Genomic DNA, 26,342 nt, shown 5'->3' with positions numbered 1-26,342 from the left:
ATCACCTTGTAATCTCCCCAGCGCTTAGAACAGTGCTTTGCACATAGTAAGCGCTTAATAAATGCCATTATTATTATCGGGCAACAGGCCCTTCTCTTAGCACTGCCTGGACAGGAAGGCCCAGGAAAGGGGACCAAAGTGCACTAGGGAAGAGATCCAACCCTGGATCAAAGGCCAGGGGAAGGGGCCTCTCTTAGGGGAAACGACAAATCCTTTTTTCCTTTTTTTAATGGTATTTTTTTAAGCACTCACTCTGCGTCAAGCACTGGGGCGGGTGCAAGCTCATCAGGTAGAACATCATCCATCGTCCCACATGGGGCTCACGTTCTGCGTAGGTGGGAGAACAGGTATTGAGCCCCCTTTTTACAGCGGAGGAAACCGAAGCACAGAGAAGTGAAGTGACTGGCCGAAGGTCACACAGCGGGAAAGTGGCGGAGTGGGATTAGAACCCAGGTCCTCTGACTTCCAAGTCCGTGCTTTTCCCACTAAGCCGTGCTGCTTCCTAGGCTACTTCTGAATGGGGCTTTCGCTCCCAGACTATTAAGGGAGATTCTGCCCTGATCACCTTAGAAAAATACCTCGGCCACTCCTAAACAGCAGGGCCTAGTGGCAACAGCCTGGGCTTCGGAGTCAGAGGACCTGGGTTCTAATCCCAGCTCCGCCACTCGTCTGCTGTGTGACCTGGGGCAAGTCACTTCACTTCTCTGGGCCTCAGTTACCTCATCTGTAAATAAGGATTAAGACGGTGAGCCCCATGTGGGACAACCTGATTACCTTGTATCTACCCCCCCCTTCTAGACTGTGAGCCCACTGTCGGGTAGGGACTGTCTCTATATGTTGCCAGCTTGTACTTCCCAAGCGCTTAGTACAGTGTTCTGCACATAGTAAGTGCTCAATAAATACGATTGATTGATTGATTGATTACCCCAGTGCTTAGGATATGGCACATAGTAAGCGCTTAACGCATACTATCGTTATAATTATTAATTATGGTATTTGTTAAGCGCTTACTATGTGCCAGGCACTGTACTAAGCGCTGGGGTAGATACAAGCAAATCGTGTTGCATACAGTCTGTGTCCCACATACAGCTCACAGTCGTACTCCCCATTTTACGGATGAGGTAGCTGAGGTAACTGGTCGTCGAGGCCAGATGAGGTAACTGAGGCACAGCGAAGTGAAGTGACTTGCCTAAGGCCACACAGTAGGCGAGTGGTGGCACTGGGATTAGAACCCGCGACCTTCTGACGCCCACGCTCTAGCCACTAGGCCATGCTGCTCCTCAGAGGCTTGCAATCAATGGCTCACCCTGGCTAGGTGGCTCCTTATGACCCTGGGCTAACAGGCCTTGGAACCCAGTAGCCTTCAAGACGGGGAAGGAAATTTTTCAGCGGGAGGGCCCGGGGCCTCCCGCTTCCCGGGAGCCACGTGGCGGGACAGTTGGGACAGGTGAGGCTGGGAAGAGGCAGTGCCTGGTGGGGCCCCGGACCCCCGAAGCTGGGCAGAGCATCTGGGGGCCGGTTTCCATCGATCAGACAGAGGCTCTCTGCTTCAGTGTCCCCGGCTTCCCGGATTGTCTTTGTCCAGAAACGCTCTGGGCATGTTACTCCCCTCCTCAAAAATTATCATCAATCGTATTTATTGAGTGCTTACTGTGTGCAGAGCACTGTACTAAGCGCTCCAATGGCTCCAATGGCTACCAATGAATCTGCGCATCAGGCAGAAACTCCTCACCCTGGGCTTCCAGGCTGTCCATCCCCTCGCCCCTCCTACCTCACCTCCTTTCTCTCCTTGTCCATCGCAGCCCGCACCCTCCACTCCTCCACCGCTAATCTCCTCACCGTACCTCGCTCTCGCCTGTCCCGCCATCGACCCCCGGCCCACATCCTCCCCCTGGCCCGGAATGCCCCCAATCCCTCTGCCCATCCGCCAAACTCGCTCTCTTCCTCCCTTCAAGGCCCTGCTGAGAGCTCACCTCCTCCAGGAGGCCTTCCCAGACTGAACCCCTTCCTTCCTCTCCCCCTCATCTCCCTCTCCATCCCCCCCATCTTACCTCCTTCCCTTCCCCACAGCACCTGTATATATGTATATATGTTGTACATATTATCACTCTATTTATTTATTTATTTATTTATTTATTTATTTTACTTGTACATTTCTATCCTATTTATTTTATTTTGTTGGTATGTTTGGTTCTGTTCTCTGTCTCCCCCCTTTTAGACTGTGAGCCCACTGTTGGGTAGGGACTGTCTCTATGTGTTGCCAATTTGTACTTCCCAAGCGCTTAGTACAGTGCTCTGCACATAGTAAGCGCTCAATAAATACGATTGATTGATTGATTGATATTTATTACTCTATTTATTTATTTATTTATTCTGCTTGTACCTATTCTATTTATTTTATTTTGTTAGTATGTTTGGTTTTGTTCTCTGTCTCCCCCTTTCAGACTGTGAGCCCACTGTTGGGTATGGACTGTATCTATATGTTGCCAACTTGTACTTCCCAAGCGCTTAGTCCAGTACTCTGCACACAGTAAGCGCTCAATAAATACGATTGATTGATTGATTGAGGAGGGGGGCCCCGGGTGGGTGGTCCCAAGCCCAGCAGAAAGCACTCCAGGAGGAGAGAGTCGCCTCGGGCCCCCGATCCCGGCGTTTTGTCCGCGCAGGCCCCGAGACGTCAACACCCTCTGTCTCCCGGGAGTCGATGTTTGGTTTTGTTCTCTGTCTCCCCCTTTTAGACTGTGAGCCCACTGTTGGGTAGGGACTGTCTCTATATGTTGCCAATTTGTACTTCCCAAGCGCTTAGTACAGTGCTCTGCACATAGTAAGTGCTCAATAAATACGATTGATGATGATGATGATGTTGTTCCGGGGGGATGGAGAGGATGAGATCGAGTCCGGGAAGAGCGGCTGGGAAGCTCGGCCCGTTTTCCGGGGTGTCCCGGTCGCCCCCGCCGCCAGGCGCACACCCACCTGCTTGCTTGGGTGCCCGCCGTCTTTGTTCTTCATGGCCTCGAAGGCTGGAAGTCGACGTCGGCCCATCTGGAGGGCCACCAGGTCCTTCATGATCGAATTTAACGCCTCCTGTTCGTCTGCAACCAAAGAGAGTTCAGGAATGGCACTGCCCCATTCATTCATTCAGTCAGTCAGTCATACTGATTGAGCCATTGCTATGTTCACAGCATTCATTCAATCATTCATTCATTCATTCAATCGTATTTATTGAGCGCTTACTGTGTGCAGAGCACCGGACTAAGCGCTTGGGAAGTACAAGTTGGCAACATATAGAGACGGTCCCTACCCAACAGTGGGCTCACAGTCTAGAAGGGGGAGACAGACAACAAAACAAAACATATGAACAAAATAATATAAATAGAATATGTACAAGTAAAATAAATAGAGTAATAAATCCGTACAAACGTATATCCATATATACAGGTGCTGTGGGGAAGGGAAGGAGGTAAGGCTGGGGGGGATTGAGAGGGGAAGGAGGGGGCTCAGTTTAGGAAGTGACGGAGCTGGGAGTAGAATCGTATTTATTGAGCGCTTACTGTGTGCAGAGCACTGTGCTAAGTGCTTGGGAGAGTACGCTACAATAAGCAGACGCATTCCCTGCCCTCGATGAGCTTACAGTCTAGAGAAGCAGCGTGGCTCGGTGGAAAGAGCCCAGGATGGGGAGCCAGTGGTCGTGGGTTCTAATCCCGGCTCCGCCACTTGTCAGCTGTGTGATTTGGGGCAAGTCACTTAACTTCTCTGGGCCTCAGTTACCTCATCTGTAAAATGGGGATGAAGACCGTGAGCCCAACAAGGGACAACCTGACCACCTTGTATCCCCCCCAGCACTCAGAACAGTGATTCGCACATAGTAAGCGTTTAACAAATGTCATCATCGTTATTATTAGAGGGGGAGACATACATTAATAGAAATTCTGTCAGCCCCCGGGCCAGGGGCCAGGCTGGTGACGGAGTGTATCAATCAATCAATCAATAGTATTTATTGAGCGCTTACTGTGTGCAGAGCACTGTACTAAGCGCTTGGGAAGTACAAGTCGGCAACACATAGAGACGGTCCCTACCCAACAGCGGGCTCACAGTCTAGAAGGGGGGAGACAGAGAACAAAACCAAACATACTAACAAAATAAAATAAATAGAATAGATAGGTACAAGTAAGAGAAGCAGCGTGGCTCAGTGGGAAGAGCCCGGGCTTTGGAGTCAGAGGTCATGGGTTCAAATCCCGGCTCCACCACTTGTCAGCTGTGTGACTTTGGGCAAGTCACTTCACTTCTCTGGGCCTCCGTTCCCTCACCTGTAAAATGGGGATGAAGACTGTGAGCCCCCGTGGGACAACTTCATCACCTTGCAACCTCCCCAGCGCTTAGAACAGTGCTTTGCACATAGTAAGGGCTTAATAAATGCTATCATTATTATTATTTACCCCAGCGCTTAGAACAGTGCCTTGCACATAGTAAGCGCTTAATAAATGCCATTATTATTATTATTATTATTACTATTATAAATAAATAAATAAATAAATAAATAGATAAATAGATAAATAAATAGAGTAATAAGTTGGGCCTCTGTATGCAGAGCACTGGACTCAGTGTATGGAAGAGTAAAATATACAGTAGAGTTGGCAGACAAGAGCCCCACCATGAAGGAGTTTACAATCTAGTTGGCGAGGCGGACGTTAAAATATTCAAGAGACAAACGGCAAAACCAGAGGCAACAGAAGTGAGGAAGACGGCAGATACAAACATTCAGAAGAAGAAGAAAAAAAACCAAGCGCACAGGGTGGGATTGAGGTGGAAAAGGGGCAAGACAGGGTAGAGATGGGTTCCCAATTGTGAGCTAAAGGAACGGAGGGGCAAGGATCATCATCATCATCATCAATCGTATTTATTGAGCGCTTACTGTGTGCACAGCACTGTACTAAGCGCTTGGGAAGTACAAGTTGGCAACATCTAGAGCCAGTCCCTACCCAGCAGTGGGCTCACAGTCTAAAAGGGGGAGACAGAGAACAAAACCAAACATACTAACAAAATAAAATAAATAGAATAGATATGTACAAGTAAAATAAATAGAGTAGTAAATATGTACAAACATCTATACATATATACAGGTGCTGTGGGGAAGGGAAGGAGGTAAGATGGGGGGGATGGAGGGGGGACGAGGGGGAGAGGAAGGAAGGGGCTCAGTCTGGGAAGGCCTCCTGGAAGAGGTGAGCTCTCAGTAGGGCCTTGAAGGGAGGAAGAGAGAGGAAGAGGAAGGATGATCTCCGGGAGGAGCCGGACCGTTTCGAGCAGCTCGACCGAGGGGTTGGAGGTGGGAAAGTACATACTTATTACTCTATTTATTTATTTATTTTACTTGTACATATCTATCCTGTTTATTTTATTTTGTTAGTATGTTTGGTTTTGTTCTCTGTCTCCCCCTTTTAGACTGTGAGCCCACTGCTGGGTAGGGACTGTCTCTATATGTTGCCAATTTGTACTTCCCAAGCGCTTAGTACAGTTCTCTGCACATAGTAAGCGCTCAATAAATACGATTGTTGATGATGATGATGATGATGATGATGATGAAAAGGTGGGCCGCCAACCCGGGAGAGGAAACAGATTGGAGGGTGACCAGGGTTGGGGAGACTGGGCTGTTCCTTCAGATCCCGGCTCTGCCGATTGTCAGCTGTGTGACTTTGGGCAAGTCACTTCACTTCTCTGGGCCTCAGTGACCTCATCTGGAAAATGGGGATGAGGACTGTGAGCCCCCCGTGGGACAACCTGATCACCTTGTAACCTCCCCAGCGCTTAGAACAGTGCTTTGCACATAGTAAGTGCTTAATAAATGCCATTATTATTATTATTATTATCAGGCCTGGTCGGGGACGGTTTGCTGCTGGTGGCCGTCAAGGCCAGCAGGTTTGGGGCCCGTCCGAGCTGGTCGCGATGGCCCCCAATGAATCAATCAATCAATCAATCGTATTTATTGAGTGCTTACTATGTGCAGAGCACTGTACTAAGCGCTTGGGAAGTACAAATTGGCAACATATAGAGACAGTCCCTACCCAACAGTGGGCTCACAGTCTAAAAGGGGGAGACTTTTAGAATGAAGATGACCAGTTTGGGTTAGGAAGAGGCCAACGGGGAATCCTAGGGGTTGTGTCTCTGTCAGGAGGACGCTCGCATGGCGAACGCCAGGAAGGTCTCACAGACAGCGAAGGGTCGGGTTTGCACGAGGGGTGAGGGGGAGACTTGAGAGTCATCCCTCTACAACGGGAATTAATAATAATAATAATAATAATAATAATAATAATGGCATTTGTTAAGCGCTTACTATGTGCAAAGCACTGCTCTAAGCGAGGCTACAAGGTGATCAGGTTGTCCCACAGGGGGCTCACAGTCTTCATCCCCATTTTCCAGATGAGGTCACTGAGGCCCAGAGAAGTGAAGTGACTCGTCCAAGGTCACCCAGCTGGCAACTGGCGGAGCTGGGATTTGAACCCATGACCACTGACTCCAAAGCCCGGGCTCTTTGCACTGAGCCACGCTGCTTCTCGGGAATTGAAACCACAAGGGTGCTGTCCCCTCCCACACGCACAGTAGGTGCTCAGTAAATACCACTGAATGATTGACTGATGAGAGTGAATCAGCTGCCCAAGGTGGTGTGTAGACGGTGGAAGGACACCGGTGTTGGAGGAGGAGGGTGAGCTGGTCATAGAGAAGCAGCGTGGCTCAGTGGAAAGAGCCCGGGCTTTGGAGTCAGAGGCCATGGGTTCGAATCCCGGCTCTGCCAATTGTCAGCTCTGTGACTTTGGGCAAGTCGCTTAATTTCTCTGGGCCTCAGTTCCCTCATCTGTAAAATGGGGATGAAGGCTGTGAGCCTCCTGTGGGACAACCTGATCACCCTGTAACCTCCCCAGCACTTAGAACAGTGCTTTGCACATAGTAAGTGCTTAACAAATGCCATCATTCTCACAGAGTGAGAAGGAAATAGGAAAAAGGATCAGAGGGGAACTACTGACCGTATCCCAGAAGTCAGTCAATCAATCAATCAATCGTATTTATTGAGCGCTTACTGTGTGCAGAGCACTGTACTAAGTGCTTGGGAAGTCCAAGTTGGCAACATATAGAGACAGTCCCTACCCAACTGTGGGCTCACAGTCTAAAAGTCAAGCCTAGGGAGGGGGCGTTTTCTGGAAAACCAATCGATTGATCGATCAATTGGTGGCATCTGCTGCATGCTTACGCTGTGCGGAGCGCTGTGCTAATGCAGGAGGGTGGATAGAACAAGTGCCTTTGGATAATAATAATAATGATGGCATTTATTAAGCGCTTACTATGTGCAAAGCACTTTTCTAAGCGCTGGGGAGGTTACAAGGTGATCAGGTTCTCCCAGGGGGGGCTCACAGTCTTAATCCCCATTTGACAGATGAGGGAACTGAGGCCCAGAGAAGTGAAGTGACTTGCCCAAAGTCACCCAGCTGACAATTGGCGGAGCCAGGATTTGAACCCATGACCTCTGACTCCAAAGCCCGGGCTCTTTCCACTGAGCCACGCTGCTTCTCCATCTGACCCCAGGGAAGCCTGGGGGTTAGATAGGGGAGACAGAGTCAGTGCGGGGTGGGGAGGAGCAGAAGTGAGGTGGGCCGGGATTCAGAAAGGAGTTTGAGGAGAGGATTTGGGAAACAGCAGGAATCATCATCATCATCATCATCATCATCAATCATATTTATTGAGCGCTTACTGTGTGCAGAGCACTGGACTAAGCGCTTGGGAAGTACAAGTTGGCAACATATAGAGACAGTCCCTACCCAGCAGTGGGCTCACAGTCTAAAAGGGGGAGACAGAGAACAAAACCAAACATACTAACAAAATAGAATAAATAGAACAGATATGTACAAGTAAAATAAATAAATAGAGTAATAAATATGTACAGACATATATACAGGTGCTGTGGGGGAGGGAAGGAGGTAAGATGAGGGGGATGGAGAGGGGGGCGAGGGGGAGAGGAAGGAAGGGGCTCAGTGTGGGAAGGCCTCCTGGAGGAGGTGAGCTCTCAGTAGGGCCTTGAAGGGAAGAAGAGAGGAATAAATAAGGGAGAGCGCTAGGGGTTGGCTGGGTCAATTGAGAATTCTTTGAAGACAGGAAAAGGGAATAGGCAGGCAGAACTGGAAGGGGACAGAGAAGTTGGAGCGGGTTGGGGGAGAGATAAGTGCCGGGGCGAGAACCCCTCCGAAGGCGAAAAGAAACCAGATCCCCGAGGCACCGAGCGCTGTACTAAAAAACAAAATAATCAGGTTGGATCCCTGGTCCACACGGGACTTCCAGGCTTCCCTTTCTCGGCCTCAGTTTCCCCCGCTGGAAAAAGGGTATAACGATCCCGGCCTCTCCCTGCCTCATGGAGATATCGGGAAGATAAAATGAGCTAACTGATGTAAAAGTGCTTTGGAAAAATGCTACACAGATGCAATAAATTATTACTATCATTATTATTATTATGGCACCTGGAAGGAAGGATTCCTTCACAACCTTCCCAGAAATGCTGCTGCCCTACACTTCTGTGGTCTTGTTCCTCTCTACCCCTGGTCTTCGCCTGGACCGGAGGCTCAGTAAGCAGCGCGGCTCAGCGGGAAAGAGCCCGGGCTTTGGAGTCAGAGGCCGTGGGTTCAAATCCCGGCTCTGCCAATGGTCAGCTGGGTGACTTGGGGCGAGACACTTCACTTCTCTGGGCCTCAGTGACCTCATCTTTAAAATGGGGATTAAGGCTGCGAGCCCCCTGTGGGATAACACGATCACCTTGTAACCTCCCCAGCGCTTAGGACAGTGCTTTGCACATAGTAAGCGCTTAATAAATGCCATTATTATTATTATTATTATTAGCTGCAAAATTAATTTGGGTCCGACCCCGACGCAAAATCATTCCTGGATTTTGAAAACCAAGCAGTCCAACCCAGTGCGGCCTCCTGGAAAGGGCCCGGGAGCCAGGAGACCCAGGCTGGAATCTCGGTTCCGCCCCCGGCCCGCTGGGTGACTCTGGGCAAGTCGCTTCACCTCTCTGGGCCTTGGATTCCTCATCTCCCGTTCGCTCACGGACCGTGAGCCCCGTACGCCGCTCCAACGCCAAGCCCTTCCCTTCCCTTTTTAGACTGTGAGCCCACTGTTGGGTAGGGACTGTCTCTATATGTTGCCAATTTGTACTTCCCAAGTGCTTAGTACAGTGCTCTGCACATAGTAAGCGCTCAATAAATAGGATTGATTGATTGATTGGGTCTGAGGGGAGCACGAGTCCCGAAAACCCAAGTCCTGGACTCGGAGCTGTCCGATGCCGTAGCTCATCCGTTCGATCGCATTTATTGAGCGCTTCCTGTGTGCAGAGCGCTGTACTAAGCGCTTGGAGAGTACAATTCGGCCACCAATAGAGACAGTCCCTACCCACCAATGGGCTCACAGTCTAGAATAATAATAATAATAAGATAATAATAACAACAACAATAATAAATCATAACAATTAACAATTAATTTATTATTAAATCAATTAAATTAAATAATTAATAGTAATAATAATTAATAATAATACTCTAGAAGTATAGCTGTACTGGTTCGGGGGGGACGGGTCAGCTGAAAACCAGACGGTCACCAGGGTAGCAAATTGGACAAATGGCCACCTCATCTGGAGCCAGAATGTACGTTCCTAACAGTGCTTTGTACGTAGTAAGCGCTTAATAAATGCCATCATTATTATTATTAGGCTTTTAGACTGTGAGCCCACTGTTGGGTAGGGACTGTCTCTATATGTTGCCAACTTGTACTTCCCAAGCGCTTAGTACAGTGCTCTGCACGCAGTAAGCGCTCAATAAATACGATTGATTGATTGACTGTCTCTATATGTTGCCAACTTGTACTTCCCAAGCGCTTAGTGCAGTGCTCTGCACACAGTAAGCGCTCAATAAATACGATTGATTGATTGATTATTATTATTATTGAGGACAGTACTCTCCCATTAGCTGAAGACAGGGCGGGGAGCCTGTCTACTAAGTGTCTGATCTTCTCCCAGGTACTCAGTACAACGTCCTGTCCCCATTAGGCGCTCAAATACCACTGACTGCCTGATCAGTGTGAGATTTAATCAATGGCCTTTACCAATGGTATTTATTGAGCACTTACTATGGGCAGAGCACTGTACTAAGCGCTTGGGGGAGCACAATACATCAGCATTAGCAGATACATTCCCTGCCCGTAACCACCTTACAGTCTAGAGGGAGAGACAGACATTAACATGAAAACGTAATTTCATCATCATCATCATCATCAATCGTATTTATTGAGCGCTTACTATGTGCAGAGCACTGTACTAAGCGCTTGGGAAGTACAAATTGGCAACATATAGAGACAGTCCCTACCCAACAGTGGGCTCACAGTCTAAAAGGGGTGGGGGGGAATTTATAATATAAATTAATATATTATAAATATAATATAATATAGAATTTAAAGAAGGAGTGTGGCTTAACGGAAAGAACCCGGGAGTCGGAGGTCGGGGGTTCTAATCCCGGCTCCGCCACTTATCAGCTGTGTGACTTTGGACAGGTCACTTCTCTGGGCCTCGGTTACCTCATCTGTAAAATGGGGATTAAGACTGGGAGCCCCATGAGGGACAAGCTGATCACCTTCTATCTACCCCAGCTTACTTGGCACATAGTAAGCGCTTAACAAATATCATTATTATTATTAAAGATACGTACATAAGTGCTGCGGGCTGGGGTGAATAATAATAATAATAATGATGGCATTTATTAAGCGCTTCCTATGTGCAAAGCACTGTTCTAAGCGCTGGAATATCAAATGTCCAAAGGTCACCGACCCAAGGGCGTTGAAGATGCAGAAGGGAGAGCGATCCGGGGAAAAGGGGGCTTAATTGGGAAAGGCCTCTTGAAGAAGACTATAAGTTCTTTGTGGGCAGGGATCAATCAATCAATCGTATTTATTGAGCGCTTACTGTGTGCACAGCACTGTACTAAGCACTTGGGAAGTCCAAGTTGGCAACATATAGAGACAGTCCCTACCCAACAGTGGGCTCACAGTCTAAAAACCCTAAAAATCACGTCTTCCAACCCTATTTTGTTGTGCTTCCCCAAGAGCTCAGCAAACTGGAAGTGCTCAATAAAATCCACTGCCTGGTTGACTGGGAGGCATGGGGTCGAAACCCCAACTCTCAGAGAAGCAATGTGGATAGAGCGCGGGCCTGGGTTCTAATCCTGCTCTGCCACTTGACTGCTGTGTGACCTTGGGCAAGTCACTTCACCGTGCCTCAGTTACTTCATCTGTCAAATGGGGATTAAGACTGTGAGCCCCACGTGGGACAACCTGATTGCCCTGCATCTACCCCAGGGCTTAAAACAGTGCTTGGTACACAGGAAGTGCTTAATAAATACCAGAATTATTATTATTATTATTCACTTCTCTGGGCCTCCGTCACCTCATCTGTAAAATCAATCAATCGTATTTATTGAGCGCTTACTGTGTGCAGAGCACTGTACTAAGCGCTTGGACTAGGAGCCCCACATAGGACAGGGACTGTGTCCAACCCGATTTGCTTGCCTCCACCCCCGTGCTCAGTAGAGTGCTTGGCACATAGTAAGCGCTAAACAAATACCACAATAAATACCACAATTAACTCTCCATCGCCATTATTAAATTAAATTAAATATAAATAAATGGCTATAGATGTATACATATATACATACGTGCCGTGAGGGGAAGAGCAAAGGGAACGAGTCTAGCTGAGGCGAAGGGGGCTTAGTCTGGGAAGGCCTCTTGGAGGAGGTGAGCCTTCAGTAGGGCTTTGAGGGGGGGGGGGAGGCAGAGGTTATGGGTTCGAATCCCGCCTCCCCCACATGTCTGCTGTGTGACCTTGGGCAAGTCACTTCACTTCTCCGGGCCTCAGTTCCCTCATCTGTAAAATGGGGATTAAGACTGTGAGCCCCACGTGGGACAACCTCATCTCCTTGCGTTCCCCCCAACCCCCGGCGCTTAGAACAGTGCTTTGCACATAGTAGGCGCTTAACAATAATAATAATAATTATTACATTAATAATAATAACATTATTATTATTTGAGGAGGGAGGCCCTTCCGGGCCGGGGGTCGGCGGCGGGACAGGCGAGATGGAGGCACAGTGAGAAGGTTATTACCAGGTTAAATTACAGAGTGCGAGGATGTGTACGTAAGTGCTGCGAGGCAGAAGATGAGGCGACTATCAAGTGTTTAAATTGTAATGATGGTATTTGTTGAGCGTGTACTATGTGCTCAGCACTGTTCTAAGCACTGAGGGAGGAGTGCTCCCCTCCCCATCCCCCTGCCTTATCTCCTTCCTCTCCCCACAGCACCTGTATATATGTTTGTACAGATTTATTACTCTATTTTACTTGTACATATTTATTCTATTTATTTTATTTTGTTAATATGTTTTGTTTGGTTGTCTGTCTCCCCCTTTTAGACTGTGAGCCCGCTGTTGGGTAGGGACCGTCTCTATATGTTGCCAACTTGGACTTCCCAAGCGCTTAGTCCAGTGCTCTGCACACAGTAAGCGCTCAATAAACACGACTGAATGAATGAATGAATGAAAAGGTCATCAGGTTGTCCCCTGTGGGGCCCACAGCCTTGATTCCCATTTTCCAGATGAGGGAACTGAGGCCCAGAGAAGTGACTTCATCAATCGTATTTATTGAGCGCTTACTATGTGCAGAGCACTGGACTAAGCGCTTGGGAAGTACAAATTGGCAACATATAGAGACAGTCCCTACCCAACAGTGGGCTCACAGTCTAAAAGGGGGAGACGGAGAACAAAACCAAACATACTAACAAAATAAAATAAATAGAATAGATATGTACAAGTAAAATAAATAAATAAATAAATAGAGTAATAAATATGTGCAAACATATATACATATATACAGGTGCTGTGGGGAAGGGAAGGAGGTAAGAAGGGGGGGATGGAGAGGGGGACGAGGGGGAGAGGAAGGAGGGGGCTCAGTCTGGGAAGGCCTCCTGGAGGAGGTGAGCTCTCAATAGGGCCTTGCCCGAAGTCACACGACTGACAAGTGGCGGAGCCGGGATCCGAACCCACGACCTCCGACTCCCAAGCCCGGGCTCTCTCCCCTGAACCACATTAAGGGGTGTAGATCTGAAGCGCTTAGTACACTGCTCTGCACACAGTAAGCGCTCAATAAATACGATTGATGATTCAGAAGGGAGGGAGAGGGGTCACGGAGGGGAGGGGAAATGAGGACTTAGTCAGGGAAGGCTTCTTGGAGGAGATGTGATTTTAGGAGGGCTTTGAAGGAGGGGATGAGGGATGGGGATGAGGTTTTTCCAAGCTCTCAGTCCAGTGGTCTACACACAGAAAGGGCTCGATAAATACCACTGGTTGGCTGACTGAAGAGCGGGAACGGCACCACAAAAATCAATCAATGTGATTTATTTAGCGTTTCCCGTGTGCAGAACACTGTGCGAAGCGCTAGAGTCCCGCAGAATTAGCACATCGGTTCCCTGCCCAAAATGAGTCTAGAGAGGGGGAGACAGATGCTAAAATAATTAATTTATAATGTATAAAGATATGGAGACTGTGAGCCCACTGTTGGGTAGGGACTGTCTCTATATGTTGCCAACTTGGACTTCCCAAGCGCTTAGTACAGTGCTCTGCACACAGTAAGCGCTCAAGAAATCATCAATCGTATTTATTGATGATAAATTTATTGATTTATTGATAATAAATACGATTGATTGATTGATTGATAAACGCTGTGCAAGCCCCGAGCATTAGAAGCCACTCCTCTGGGCAGATTCATTCATTCATTCATTCAATCGTATTTATTGAGCGCTGACCGTGTGCAGAGCACTGGACTAAGCGCTTGGGAAGTACGAGTTGGCAACATCTAGAGACGGTCCCTACCCGACAGTGGGCTCACAGTCTAGAAGGGGGAGGCAGGCAACAAAACATATTAACAAAATTAAATAAATAGAATAAATATGTACAAATAAAATAAATAAGTACAGTCGTGGCAGATGTAGTAAGGACTGAAACCCATCCATCAGGAAGCGACAAGCTAAGCTTTCTCCATTTCTATCAAACCGCGAAGGTGAGGGACTATTTACTGTTTGTACATATTTATTACTCTATTTATTTTACTTGCACATATCTATTCGATTTTTATTTTATTTTGTTAATATGTTTGGTTTTAATAATAATAATAATAATAATAATAATAATAATGGCATTTATTAAGCGCTTACTATGTGCAAAGCACTGTTCTAAGCGCTGGGGAGATTGCAAGGTGAACAGGTTGTCCCACGGGGGGCTCACAGTCTTAAACCCCATTTTACAGATGAGGTCACTGAGGCCCAGAGAAGTGAAGTACATATTTATTACTCTATTTATTTATTTATTTCTATTTATTTATTTATTTATTTTACTTGTACATTTCTATCCTACTTATTTTATTTTGTTGGTATGTTTGGTTCTGTTCTCTGTCTCCCCCTTTTAGACTGTGAGCCCACTGTTGGGTAGGGACTGTCTCTGTGTGATGCCAATTTGTACTTCCCAAGCGCTTAGTACAGTGCTCTGCACATAGTAAGCGCTCAATAAATACGATTGATTGATTGATTGATTGAAGTGACTGTTCTCTGTCTCCCCCTTCTAGACTGTGAGCCCACTGTTGGGTAGGGACCGTCTCTATATGTTGCCAACTTATATTTCCCAAGCGCTTAGTACAGTGCTCTGCACACAGTAAGCGCTCAATAAATACAATTGATTGATTGATTGATTGATACCCTCGGACAGTCAAGAAGACACAATCTTTACGCCCTCATACTTTGCCAAACTTTGCACTGTGGGTTTTCCTCCTGTAATACTCACGCGCTCACTAAATCCTTGAATCTGTGACACCCTAAATTAAGATCGCTGGCAGCACCATTTAGAATAATAATAATAATAATAATAATAATGGCATTTTATTAAGCGCTTACTCTGTGCAAAGCACTGTTCTAAGCGCTGGGGAAGTTACAAGGTGATCAGGTTGTCGCCCGGGGGGCTCACAGTCTTCATCCCCGCTTTCCAGATGAGGGAACTGAGGTCCAGAGAAGTGAAGTGACTTGCCCAAAGTCACCCAGCTGACAATTTACGGAGTTGGGATTTGAACCCGTGACCTCTGACTCCCAAGCCCGGGCTCTTTCCACTGAGCCACGCTGCTTCTCTAGATAACAGCGGCTCAGTGGAAAGGGTAACGGGCTTTGGAGCCAGAGGTCATGGGTTCAAATCCCGGCTCCGCCAACTGTCAGCTGGGGGACTTTGGGCAAGTCACTTCACTTCTCTGGGCCTCAGTTCCCTCAACTGTAAAATGGGGGTGAAGACTGTGAGCCCCCCATGGGACAACCTGATCACCCTTGTAACCTCCCCAGTGCTTAGAACAGTGCTTTGCACATAGTAAGCGCTTAATAAATGCCATTATTATTATTATTATCATTATTATTATTATTATTATAACAGTCCATGCCAAAGACAAACTTCAAGGCCACGTGGGGGGTTCCTGGGCACTGTACATCCCCTAGACTGTAAACCCCGAGAGCAGGCATCGGGTCTCCTAATTCTACCGTACTCTCTCAGGTGCTTAGTACAGTGCTCTGCATGCAGAGAAGAGCTCATCAATCAAACCATCAGTGGCATTTCTGCGCTTAGACAGTGCTTTGCATTCATTCATTCGTATTTATTAAGTGCTTACTGTGCGCAGAGCACTGTACTAAGCACTAGACGAAGATTGTGAGCCCCACGTGGGACAACCTGATCACCTTGTATCTCCCCCAGCGCTTAGAACAGTGCTCGGCATCTAGTAGACGCTTAACAAATACCATCGTTATTATTATTATTATTATTCTCTGTGCCCCACGTGGGACAACCTGATCACCTTGTATCTTCCCCAGCGCTTAGAACAGTGCTCGGCATCTAGTAGGCGCTTAACAAATACCATCGTTATTATTATTATTATTATTATTATTATTATTATTATTATTATTCTCTGTGCCCCATGTAGGACAACCTGATCACCTTGTATCTCCCCCAGAGCTTAGAATAGTTCTCGGCATCTAGTAGGCGCTTAACAAATACCATCATTATTATTATTATTATTCTCTGTGCCCCATGTGGGACAACCTGATCACCTTGCATCTCCCCCAGTGCTTAGAACAGTGCTCAGCATCTAGTAGACGCTTAACAAATACCGTCATTATTATTATTATTCTCTGTGCCCCACGTGGGACAACCTGATCACCTTGCATCTCCCCCAGTGCTTAGAACAGTGCTCGGCATCTAGTAGGCACTTAACAAATACCATCATCATTATTATTATTATTATTCTCTGTGCCGCACGTGGGACAACCTGATCACCTTGTATCTCCTCCAGTGCTTAGAACAGTGCTCGGCATCTAGTAGGCGCTTAACAAATACCATCATTATTATTATTATTATTCTCTGTGCCCCACGTAGGACAACCTGATCACCTTGTATCTCCCCCAGCACTTAGAATAGTTCTCGGCATCTAGCAGACGCTTAACAAATACCATCATCATTATTATTATTATTATTATTATTATTATTATTATTATTATTATTATTATTCTCTGTGCCCCACGTAGGACAACCTGATCACTTTGTATCTCCCCCAGCGCTTAGAACAGTCCTCGGCATCTAGCAGGCGCTTAACAAACACCATCATCATTATTATTATTATTCTCTGTGCCCCACGTGGGACAACCTGATCACCCTGTATCTCCCCCAGCGCTTAGAACAGTGCTCGGTATCTAGTAGACGCTTAACAAATACCATCATCATTATTATTATTATTCTCTGTGCCCCACGTGGGACAACCTGATAAACTTGTATCTCCCCCAGCGCTTAGAACAGTTTTCAGCATCTAGTAGGCGCTTAACAAATACCATCGTTATTATTATTATTATTATTCTCTGTGCCCCACGTGGGACAACCTGATCACCTTGTATCTCCCCCAGCGCTTAGAATAGTTCTCGGCAACTAGTAGATGCTTAACAAATACCATTATTATTATTATTATTATTATTATTATTCTCTGTGCCCCCCGTGGGACAACCTGTTCACCTTGTATCTCCCCCAGCACTTAGAACAGTGCTCGGCATCTAGTAGGCGCTTCACAAATACCATCATCATTATTATTATTATTCTCTGTGCCCCACGTGGGACAACCTGATCACCTTGTATCTCCCCCAGCGCTTAGAACAGTGCTCGGCATCTACTAGGCGCTTAACAAATACCATCGTTATTATTATTATTATTCTCTGTGCCCCACGTAGGACAACCTGATCACCTTGTATCTCCCCAGCGCTTAGAACAGTGCTCGGCATCTAGTAGGCGCTTAACAAATACCATCATCATTATTATTATTATTCTCTGTGCCCCACGTGGGGCAACCTGATCACCTTGTACCTCCCCCAGCGCTTAGAACAGTGCTTGGCATCTAGTAGGCGCTTAACAAATACCATCATTATTATTATTAATATTATTCTCTGTGCCCCATGTGGGACAACCTGATCACCTTGTATCTCCCCCAGCGCTTAGAACAGTGCTCCGCATCTAGTAGGCGCTTAACAAATACCATCATTATTATTATTATTATTATTCTCTGTGCCCCACGTGGGACAACCTGATCACCTTGCATCTCCCCCAGCGCTTAGAACAGTGCTCGGCATCTAGTAGACGCTTAACAAATACCATCATCATTATTATCATTATTATTCTCTGTGCCCCACGTGGGACAACCTGATCACCTTGTATCTCCCCCAGCGCTTAGAACAGTGCTCGGCATCAAGAAGGCGCTTAACAAACACCATCATCATTATTATTATTATTCTCTGTGCCCCACATGGGACAACCTGATCACCTTGTATCTCCCCCAGCGCTTAGAACAGTGCTCGGCATCTAGTAGACGCTTAACAAATACCATCATCATCATTATTATTATTCTCTGTGCCCCACGTGGGGCAACCTGATAAACTTGTATCTCCCCCAGCGCTTAGAACAGTTTTCAGCATCTAGTAGGCGCTTAACAAATACCATCGTTATTATTATTATTATTATTCTCTGTGCCCCACGTGGGACAACCTGATCACCCTGTATCTCCCCCAGCGCTTAGAACAGTGCTCGGTATCTAGTAGACGCTTAACAAACACCATCATCATTATTATTATTATTATTCTCTGTGCCCCACGTGGGACAACCTGATAAACTTGTATCTCCCCCAGCGCTTAGAACAGTTTTCAGCATCTAGTAGGCGCTTAACAAATACCATCGTTATTATTATTATTATTATTCTCTGTGCCCCACGTGGGACAACCTGATCACCTTGTATCTCCCCCAGCGCTTAGAATAGTTCTCAGCAACTAGTAGATGCTTAACAAATACCATTATTATTATTATTATTATTATTATTATTATTCTCTGTGCCCCACGTGGGACAACCTGATCACCTTGTATCTCCCCCAGTGCTTAGAACAGTGCTCGGCATCTACTAGGCGCTTAACAAATACCATCATTATTAGTATTATTATTCTCTGTGCCCCACGTGAGACAACCTGATCACCTTGTATCTCCCCCAGCGCTTAGAACAGTGCTCGGCATCTAGTAGACGCTTAACAAATACCATCATCAGTATTATTATTATTCTCTGTGCCCCACGTGGGACAACCTGATCACCTCGTATCTCCCCCAGCGCTTAGAACAGTGCTCGGCATCTAGTAGGCACTTAACAAATATCATCATTATTATTATTATTATTCTCTGTGCCCCACGTGGGACAACCTGATCACCTTGTATCTCCCCCAGAGCTTAGAACAGTTCTCGGCATCCAGTAGGCGCTTAACAAATACCATCATCATTATTATCATTATTATTCTCTGTGCCTCACGTGGGACAACCTGATCACCTCGTATCTCCCCCAGCGCTTAGAACAGTGCTCGGCATCTAGTAGGCGCTTAACAAATACCATCGTTTTATTATTATTATTATTCTCTGTGCCCCATGTGGGACAACCTGATCACCCTGTATCTCCCCCAGCGCTTAGAACAGTGCTCGGCATCCAGTAGACGCTTAACAAATACCATCATTATTATTATTATTCTCTGTGCCCCACGTGGGACAACCTGATCACCTTGTATCTCCCCCAGCGCTTAGAACAGTGCTCGGCATCTAGTAGGCACTTAACAAATACCATCATTATTATTATTATTATTATTATTATTATTCTCTGTGCCCCATGTGGGACAACCTGATCACCTTGTATCTCCCCCAGTGCTTAGAGCAGTGCTCGGCATCTAGCAGACGCTTAACAAATACCATCGTTATTGTTATTATTATTCTCTGTGCCCACCGTGGGACAACCTGATCACCTTGTATCTCCCCCAGCGCTTAGAACAGTGCTCGGCATCTAGCAGACGCTTAACAAATACCATCATTATTATTATTATCATTCTCTGTGCCCCACGTGGGACAACCTGATCACCTTGTATCTCCCCCAGAGCTTAGAACAGTGCTCGGCATCTAGTAGGCGCTTAACAAATACCATCATCATTATTATTATTATTCTCTGTGCTCCACATGGGACAACCTGATCACCTTGCATCCCCCCCAGCGCTTAGAACAGTGCTCGGCATCTAGTAGGCGCTTAACAAATACCATCATTATTATCATTATTATTATTCTCTGTGTCCCACGTGGGACAACCTGATAACCTTGTATCTCCCCCAGCGCTTAGAATAGTTCTCGGCACCTAGTAGGCGCTTAACAAATACCATTATTATTATTATTATTATTATTATTATTGTTATTCTCTGTGCCCCACGTGGGACAACCTGATCACCTTGTATCTCCTCCAGCACTTAGAACAGTGCTCAGCATCTAGTAGACGCTCAACAACTACCATCGTTATTACTATTATTATTCTCTGTGCCCCACGTGGGACAACCTGATCACCTTGTATCTCCCCCAGCGCTTAGAACAGTGCTCGGCATCTAGTAGACGCTTAACAAATACCATCATCATCATTATTATTATTCTCTGTGCCCCACGTGGGACAACCTGATAACCTTGTATCTCCCCCAGCGCTTAGAACAGTGCTCGGCATCTAGTAGACGCTTAACAAATACCATCGTTATTATTATTATTATTATTCTTATTCTCTGTGCCCCACGTAGGACAACCTGATCACCTTGTATCTCCCCCAGCGCTTAGAATAGTTCTCGGCATCTAGTAGACGCTTAACAAATACCATTATTATTATTATTCTCTGTGATCCATGTGGGACAACCTGATCACCTTGTATCTCCCCCAGCGCTTAGAACAGTCCTCAGCATCTAGTAGATGCTTAACAAATACCATCATCATTATTATTATTATTCTCTGTGCCCCACGTGGGACAACCTGATCACCTTGTATCTCCCCCAGCGCTTAGAATAGTTCTCGGCATCTAGTAGACACTTAAATACCATCATTATTATTATTATTATTATTCTCTGTGCCCCCCGTGGGACAACCTGATCACCTTGTATCTCCCCCAGAGCTTAGAACAGTGCTCGGCATCTAGTAGACGCTTAACAAATACCATCATCATTATTATTATTATTATTCTCTGTGCCCCACGTGGGACAACCTGATCACCTTGTATCTCCCCCAGCGCTTAGAACAGTGCTCAGCACCTAATAAGCGCTTAACAAATACCATTATTATTATTATTATTCTCTGTGCCCCACGTGGGACAACCTCATCACCTTGTATCTCCCCCAGCGCTTAGAACAGTGCTCGGCACCTAATAAGCGCTTAACAAATACCATTATTATTATTATTCTCTGTGCCTCAGCTACCTCACCTGTAAAATGGGTATTCAAACAGTGAGCCCCCTCATGGGACAACCTGATACCCTTGCATCTCCCCCGGCACTTGACACATAGTAAGCGCTTAACAAGTCCCATGATCAGTACCCCAGCGCTTAGAACAGTGCTCGGCACCTAGTACGCGCTTAACGAATACCACCATTATTGTTCGTAGTAGCGGTAGGATGTTTCCCAACTTGTACTTCCCAAGCGCTTAGTACAGTGCTCTGCACACAGTGAGCGCTCAATAAATATGACTGAAAATGAATGAAATTCCCCTTCTAGCTTGTGAGCCCGTTGTTGGGTAGGGATTGTCTCTACCTGTTGCTGAACTGAACTTTCCAAGCGCTTAGTACAGTGCTCTGCACATAGTAAGCGCTCAATAAATACAATTGATGATAGTAAGTGCTTAACAAATAATTTTAGACTGTGAGCCCACTGATGGGTAGGGACTGTCTCTATATGTTGCCAATTTGTACTTCCCAAGCGCTTAGTACAGGCTCTGCACATAGTAAGCGCTCAATAAATACGATTGATGATGATAATGATGATGATGGTGGTAGAGGAGCAGCGTGGCTTAGTGGCAAGAGACCAGGCTTGGGAGTCAGAGGTTATGGGTTCTAATCCCGGCTCCGCCACTTGTCAGCTGTGTGACTTTGGGCAAGTCACTTCACTTCTCTGGGCCTCAATTACCTCATCTGTAAAATGAGGATTGAGACTGGGAGCCCCATGTGGGACAACCTGATTAAGCTGTATCTACCCCAGCGCTTAGAACAGTGCTATGCGCATAGTGAGTTCTTAACAAAAAAAAATTATTATTATTATTAAGTGCTTAACTCTGTGCCAGGCACTGTACTAAGCGCTGGGGTTGGCTCAGTGGAAAGAGCCCGGCCTTGGGAGTCAGAGGTCATAGGTTCTAATCCCAGCTCTGCCACTTAATAATAATAATAATAATAATGTTGGTATTTGTTAAGCACTTACTATGTGCAAAGCACTGTTCTAAGCGCTGGGGAGGTTACAAGGAGATCAGGTTGTCCCACGGGGGGCTCACAATTTTAATCCCCATTTTACAGATGGGGTAACTAAGGCCCAGAGAAGTGAAGTGACTTGCCCAAAGTCACACAGCTGACAGTTGGCGGAGCTGGGATTTGAACCCATGACCTCTGACTCCAAAGCCCTGGCTCTTTCCACTGAGCCACGCTGCTTCACGCTGCCACTTGCCTGCTGGGTGACCTTGGGCAAGTCACTTAACCTCTCTGGGCCTCAGTTCCCTCATCTGTAAAATGGGGATGAAGCCTGTGAGCCCCATGCGGGACAACCTGATCACCTTGTATCCCTCCCAGCGCTTAGAACTGTGCTTTGCACATAGTAAGCGCTTCACAAATGTCATCATCGTTATTATTATTATCACTGATACAAGCAAATTGGGTTGGACACAGTCCCCTGTCTCGTGTGGGGCTCACCGTCTCGATCCCCATTTGACAGATGAGGTAACTGAGGCCCAGAGAAGTGAAGTCAAGCGCTTAGTACAGTGCTCTGCACACAGTAAGCGCTCAATAAATACGATGGATTGATTGATTGAAGTGACTCACCCAAGGTCACCCAGCTGACAAGTGGTGGAGCCGGGATTAGAACCCATGACCTTCTGACTCTCAAGGCCGGGCTCTACTCACTAGGCCAGGCTACCATCGTTACTGTTATTATCGGAGCCCGGCCGGACTGTGCTAACCTCCTCACCGTTAGGCCTCGTTCTCGCCCGTCCCGCCGTCGCCCCCCGGCCCACGTCCTCCCCCTGGCCCGGAATTCCCTCCCTCCGCACATCATCATCAATCGTATTTACTGAGCGCTTACTCTGTGCAGAGCACTGTACTAAGCACTTGGGAAGTACAAATTGGCAACATATAGAGACAGTCCCTACCCAACAGTGGGCTCACATCCGCCAAGCTCGCTCTCTTCCTCCCTTCAAGGCCCTACTGAGAGCTCACCTCCTCCAGGAGGCCTTCCCACACTCAACCCCCACTTTTTCTGAGCCTGAACCTGAGAAGCAGCGTGGCTCAGTGGAAAGAGCCCGGGCTTTGGAGTCAGAGGTCACGGGTTCGAACCCGGCTCCGCCAGTTGCCAGCTGGGTGACTCTGGGCAAGTCGCTTCACTTCTCTGGGCCTCAGTTCCCTCATCTGTAAAACGGGGATGAAGACTGGGAGCCCCCCGTGGGACAACCTGATCACCTTGTCACCTCCCCAGCGCTTAGAACAGTGCTTTGCACATAGTAAGCGCTTAATAAATGCCATCATTATTATTATTATTATTGTCAGCTGTGTGACCTTGGGCAAGTCACTTCACTTCTCTGAGCCCCAGTTCCCTCATCTGTAAAACGGGGATGAAGACTGGGAGCCCCACGGGGGACAACCTGATAATCTTGCATTACTCCGTGCAAAGCACTGTTCTAAGCGCTGGGGAGGTTACAAGGTGATCAGGTTGTCCCATGGGGGGGCTTCCAGTCTTCATCCCCATTTTACAGATGAGGTCACTGAGGCCCAGAAAAGTGACTTGCCCAAAGTCACACAGCTGACAATTGGCGGAGCCGGGATTAGAACCCATGACCTATGATCAAGGCCCTACTGAGAGCTCACCTCCTCCAGGAGGCCTTCCCAGACTGAGCCCCTTCCTTCCTCTCCCCCTCGTCCCCCTCTCCACCCCCCCATCTTACCTCCTTCTCTTCCCCACAGCACCTGTATATATGGATATATGTTTGTACATATTTATTACTCTATTTATTTATTTATTCATTTTACTTGTACATATCTATTCTATTTATTTTATTTTGTTAGTATGTTTGGTTTTGTTCTCTGTCTCCCCTGTTTAGACTGTGAGCCCACTGTTGGGTAGGGACCGTCTCTAGATGTTGCCAACTTGGACTTCCCAAGCGCTTAGTACAGTGCTCTGCACATAGTAAGCGCTCAATAAATACGATTGATGATGATGATGATGACCTCCGACTCCAAAGCCTGGCCTCTTTCATTCATTCAATCGTATTTATTGAGCGCTTACTGTGTGCAGAGAGCACTGGACTACGTGCTTGGGAAGTCCAAGTCGGCTACATATCAATCAATCAATCAATCGTATTTATTGAGCGCTTACTGTGTGCAGAGCACTGGACTCGGCGCTTGGGAAGTACAAGTTGGCAACATCTAGAGACGGTCCCTACCCAACAGCGGGCTCACAGGCTAGAAGGGGGAGACAGACAACACAACAAAAAATGTGGTCGGGTGTCAAGTCAGCAGAATAAACAGAAGTAAAGCTAGATGCACATCATTAACAAAATAAATAGAATAGTAAACATGTACAAGTAAATTAAATAGAGTAATAAATCTGTACACTGAGCTGTGCTGAATAATAATAATAATAATGGCATTCGTTAAGCGCTTACTATGTGCAAAGCACTGTTCTAAGCGCTGGGGGGATACAAGGTGATCAGGTTGTCCCGCGTGGGGCTCACAGTCATCATCCCCATTTTCCAGATGAGGTAACTGAGGCTCCGAGAAGTGAAGTGACTTGCCCAAGGTCACACAGCAGACATGTGGCGGAGCCGGCATTCGAACCCAGGACCTCTGACTCCAAAGCCCGGGCTCTTTCCACCGAGCCACGCTGCTTCTGAATACCACCATTATTATTGTTATTATTTCCCTCTCCTCCTCCTCCCTCCCCCTGCTCTACGCCCTTCCTCTTCCCACAGCACTTGTGGATATTTGTACCTATTTACTATTCTATTTATTTTGTTAATGGTGTACATGTAGCTATAATTCTATTTATTCTATTTGGACACCCGTCCACATGTTTTGTTTTGTTTTGTTTTGTTGTCTGTCTCCCCCTTCTAGCCTGAGAGCCCGTTGGTGGGTAGGGACAGTTCTCTAGATGTTGCCGAGAGGAAAGAGCACCGGCTTGGGAGTCAGAGGTCGTGGGTTCTAATCCCTGCTCTGCCACTTATGAGCTGGGTGACTTTGGGCAAGTCACTTCACTTCTCTGGGCCTCTAGTCCCTCATCTGTAGAGAAAGCAGCGTGGCTCAGTGGAAAGAGCCGGGGCTTTGGAGTCAGAGGTTGTGGGTTCAAATTCCAGCTCTTCCAACTGTCAGCTGGGTGACTTTGGGCAAGTCACTTCACTTCTCTGGGCCTCAGTGACCTCATCTGTAAAATGGGGATTAAGACTGTGAACCCCCTCTGGGACAACCTGATCACCTTGTAACCTCCCCAGCGCTTACAGCAGTGCTTTGTACATAGTAAGCGCTTAATAAATGCCATTATTATTATTATCTGTAAAATGAGGATTAATAATAATAATAATAATGGCATTTATTAAGCGCTTACTATGTGCAAAGCACTGCTCTAAGCGCTGGGGAGGTTCCGAGGTGATCAGGTTGTCCCACGTGGGGCTCACAGTCTTCATCCCCAGTTTACAGATGAGGGAACTGAGGCCCAGAGAAGTGAAGTCATCAACATCATCAATCGTATTTATTGAGCGCTTACTGTGTGACTTACCCAAAATCACCCAGCTGACAAGTGGCGGAGCCGGGATTTGAACCCACAACCTCTGACTCCAAAGCCCGGGCTCTTTCCACTGAGCCATGCTGTTTCTCCGATTAAGACTGTGAGCCCCATGTGGGGCAACCTCATTACCTTGTATCTACCTCAGCGCTTAGAACAGTGCTTGGCATCCAGTAAGCGCTTAACAAATACCATCATCATCATTATTATTATTATTCTGCTTCCCCAGCGTTTAGTACAGTGTATATGTATATCACCCGTATATATGTTTGTACGTATTTATTATTCTATTTATTTATTTTACTTGTACATATCTTATTCTATTTATTTTATTTTGTTAATATGTTTTGTTTTGTTGTCTGTCTCCCCCCTTCTAGACTGTGAGCCCACTGTTGGGTAGGGACCGTGTCTAGATGTTGCCAACTTGGCCTTCCCAAGCGCTTAGTACAGTGCTCTGCACACAGATTGAGCCCCCTCCTTCCTCTCCCCCTCCCCCTCCTCCCCATCCCCCCGACTTACCTCCTTCCCCTCCCCACAGCACCTGTATAGATGTATATATGTTTGTACAGATTTATTACTCTATTTATTTTACTTGGACATATTTACTATTCTATTTATTTTATTTTGTTAATGTGCTTTGTTTTGTTTTGTTGTCCGTCTCCCCCTTCTAGACTGTGAGCCCGCTGTTGGGTAGGGACCGTCTCTAGATGTTGCCAACTTGGACTTCCCGAGCGCTTAGTCCAGTGCTCTGCACACAGTAAGCGCTCAATAAATACTTTTGAATGAATGAATGAACTTAAATTAATGAGTGCTTCCTTCACGCATTCCATCGTCTTGATTGAGCACTTACTGTGTGCAGAGCACTGTA

At 46.7% G+C, this 26,342-nt stretch overlaps 1 protein-coding gene across 1 annotated transcript in view; it reads right to left on the bottom strand.

The window, feature by feature from the left end:
- The window catches only part of MAP3K3 (mitogen-activated protein kinase kinase kinase 3), an 86,884-nt gene that overhangs the window by 55,719 nt on the left and 4,823 nt on the right, over positions 1–26,342 (bottom strand). Inside the window, exon 2 of the mRNA XM_038753673.1 lies at positions 2,974–3,092. Within this exon, the coding sequence (XP_038609601.1) occupies positions 2,974–3,092 (119 nt within the window). The remainder of the gene's footprint in view (positions 1–2,973; positions 3,093–26,342) is intronic.

This window comes from Tachyglossus aculeatus, chromosome 11 (assembly GCF_015852505.1).
Source record: "Tachyglossus aculeatus isolate mTacAcu1 chromosome 11, mTacAcu1.pri, whole genome shotgun sequence".
In the NCBI taxonomy this organism is placed as follows: Eukaryota; Metazoa; Chordata; class Mammalia; order Monotremata; family Tachyglossidae; genus Tachyglossus; species Tachyglossus aculeatus.
The sequence above is the reverse complement of the archived record's forward strand: the minus strand, read 5'-3'. Positions and strand labels throughout refer to the sequence as shown.